The sequence below is a fragment of the Heloderma suspectum genome, chromosome 6 (assembly GCF_057233095.1).
Source record: "Heloderma suspectum isolate Gila_16-S chromosome 6, 16-S_ref, whole genome shotgun sequence".
Taxonomy (NCBI): domain Eukaryota; kingdom Metazoa; phylum Chordata; class Lepidosauria; order Squamata; family Helodermatidae; genus Heloderma; species Heloderma suspectum.
Window position 1 is genome coordinate 90,905,768 of NC_139463.1, and position 3,185 is coordinate 90,908,952.

The following is a 3,185-nucleotide window of genomic DNA, read 5'->3' on the forward strand; positions in this document are numbered from 1 at the left end:
ATGGAATTCAAAGAACTTCTGCAAGTTGGGTTTTGTTGATCTGCATATCCTTAGTTCTGCATAGCTTCCTGTATCCACCAGCTTATGTCTTTTACTGCAGCCTCTCAACTGACCACCACCTAGGGAGTAGGCATAGTAGAGCTGTGGGTTCTTCGCATTGGTGTGCTATGCTACCACACCTTGCCTTTGGCTGGCTGGCTCCAGGCTTGAGTAAAGTAGTCAACCTTCAAAGTGTGTTGCCTTTTGCATGGCTCCTGGCTCAAACACAGTAAATGATCAAAGTACTTTGTGGATTTATGTGTCCAACCCAGGAGTGAAACTTGTGAATTCTGCCCTTGCAAGTTTGGCATTGCTATGTGCAGTAGGGAGGGTGTGGCAGTTGGCAAATATAGCTGAGATGGGGAAGAGGAAGGATGGGACCAAGAGGTCAACCATTCTTCCAATGCCATCACCAGGCTTCACTATGAAAAAGCCTTAAAATGGATTTCAAGTGTCACATTTCCTTAGCCCCAACACTTATTCTTCTGAAATTTGGCAGGATTATATCTTGTGAATACCTCTAGGATGTGTGACATTGCCATACAAATTGACACTCCCCTAAAAAACAGCACAGGGGAGAGGGAACAGGCAACAAATCAATCCCCCCTTCCACACTATCTGTGGCACCTATCCTTCTGAAACTTAGGAACATCTCTAGATTGCCTGTAAGTTTCAGAGCAAGGAACTTAGAAGGATAAGAGCATCCCCCTCAGAATATCCAGACTTCTCTTGAACCAACCCACTTTGACTATCACTGGCAGGCATGAGCCACACTGAAAGGGTAAATAATCCCTGCAATTTTCATCCAATTCTGCCAAGGAATAGAAACTTTGGGGGGAAGTTCCCTTCTCCCCAACTCACAAGGCTTGCCCCTTATAAAAGAATGTGAAACAAAGCCATGATGGAAGGCTACTATGGAACATGAGTCCAGGTTTAGTGTTACAGAGTTATCACACTGCTGAACATTGGGAAAGAAGAACTGCATTTTTTATGTTTTTCTCTTTATTAGGTTCTCTCTTTTATTCATTTCTGGCCTCAGAATAATAATGTAGCATTTGGGGAAGAAGATGCAACCCAAAAGCCCAGCGCTGGAGGCTAAGATGGAAAAGATCTCCACACCTACCATGTATTTTCCCTTGGTGCTCTGGTATGTTGGAACAAAGGACAACCAGACAGTGCAAAACACCAGCATGCTGAAAGTGATGAACTTGGCTTCATTGAAACTGTCTGGAAGTTTCCTGGCAAAGAAAGCCACAGTGAAGCTCACGAAGGCCAGGAAGCCCATGTAGCCAAGAACACAGTAAAACATAGTTACAGATCCCTCATTACATTCTAGTACAATTTCTTCAGCCACTGAGGTCATGTCTGCATCTGGGAAAGGGGGTGAGGTAGCAAACCACACAGCACAAATGCCTGCTTGAATATGGGGGCAGAGAAAGATGATGGGGTTAGTCAGTCTTTTCCCCACCCATTTCCTCATACTGCTTCCTGGCCTAGTGGCCATGAAAGCCAGAACCACTGTGATGGTTTTTGCCAGCACACAGGAAACAGCCACTGAGAAGATGATGCTGAAAGCACTTTGTCGAAGGAAGCATGTCACCTTCTGAGGATGGCCAATGAATAGAAATACACAAAGAAAGCAGAGCTGGAGAGAGATGAGGAGAGTGTAGGTGAGATCCCGGTTGTTGGCTCTGACAATGGGAGTGTTGTGGTGCTTCATAAATGTTCCTAACACCAAAGCAGTGACCAAACAAAATAAAAGTGCTGCAATTGCTGAACTCATTCCCAAAGGTTCCTTATAAGTCAAGAACGTTACTCTCTTGGAAATGCACTGATTTTGTTCCTTGTTTGGATAGTGGCCATCTTTGCAGGTGGTGCAGAAATCCATGTCTGAGGAAAAAAGGTATGCATTTTCATGGCTGATTCAAATGCTGCAGTTTGCAGTTGCAGACATGTCCCCTATTTCTACAAACAATTACATGGGTGGGGGCATAGGCCTGTGATTCTCAAACAATGGCATTTCATTGTGAGTAGGCTTTGGTTTAAGAATTAATGTTAACTCAAGGATCACTATCACTGCTATACCCAAGTACCTTTGGAAGATGTTTTGGAGTGCTTGAGTTCTCTCAGTCATAGGATAAACAAAGAATAGAGCATTACTGTGTCTGAGATCAGCTATGGGCTGAGCGAAATGAACAAACTGAAGCATAAATGAATAGGGTTGGACCTAATCTCTCTAGCTGGATTCTGCTGCTTCGCTTCAGTGCCTTGGACTGGTGAACAGTCTGTAGCATCAGTTGGTCACCAATTCTGCCCTTTCCCAAAGAGAAGTGACCCACCCACAGTTACTCCTCCTCTAGGTTTGATCTTTAAGGTCTTAAATGGTCTGGGACAAGAATAACTCCACATTGTTGGAAATAGCAGCCTTGGCTTATCTGCAAGTTACTGGAAGTTAGTTAGTTCATGGGAAAGACCACAGCTAGCCCTAACAACTCTATAGCCTACAGTGTGGTTTCAACAGACAGCAATTTTTATATTCTATGTGGCCACATTAATAAAGGTGATTATTTGGTTAAAGTAATTTGGTGAGTTCTGATCTGAGTTGAGTCAAAACAGTTGAGTTGGATGATCCAACTACAGCCACAGACTGCTGGGAAGGAGAGACTGTTGTTAATATCAAAGGTGAGCTTTTCGATCTGATCTGCCCCAATCCCGTGTCTGAGAAACTTCATAAGAAGTTTCCAGCTCCCTTCTGGCATGCTGAGGGATTGTTTTGTTTGTTTGTTTGTTTGTTTTAGGCACGAGGAGGAACATGTTTGGGTTTTAGTATTAAACATGTTATTGAAATATTGCGGCTTTTAATTAGTAAGTTGTATTTTTATTTTAATATTTCAATTTTGTATTTGCATTAACATTTGTAAACCAGCTTGGGGCATTTCTGGGTGAAAGGCAGCATAGAAAGAAACAATTAAAATGACATATCAAGGTACCTGAACCCAATTTTCTGCTACCACACCTTGCCCCCACAGCCCTCTGTAAGGTGTCCCATTCCATTCAGTATCATCCCTGACCCTCGGGGGATCTTTTTTCAGGGGGCTGCTAGGAAAACGGGGTATGGAAGTCACCTTTACCCACCACATTCCATA

General features: G+C 43.4%; 1 protein-coding gene across 1 annotated transcript; it reads right to left on the minus strand.

Annotated features, from left to right (window-relative positions):
* Nucleotides 1-1,027: 1,027 nt before the first annotated feature.
* On the minus strand, nucleotides 1,028-1,927 carry LOC146341800 (vomeronasal type-2 receptor 26-like). The gene has a single exon (XM_084807691.1). The coding sequence runs from the start codon at nucleotides 1,925-1,927 to the stop codon at nucleotides 1,028-1,030; it is 900 nt and encodes a 299-aa protein (XP_084663817.1).
* Between the last annotated feature and the right edge of the window lie 1,258 nt (nucleotides 1,928-3,185).

Coding starts and splice junctions, on each gene's coding strand:
- LOC146341800 (XM_084807691.1), bottom strand. CDS start 1,927: ATGGATTTCTGCACCACCTGCAAAGATGGCCACTATCCAAACAAGGAA.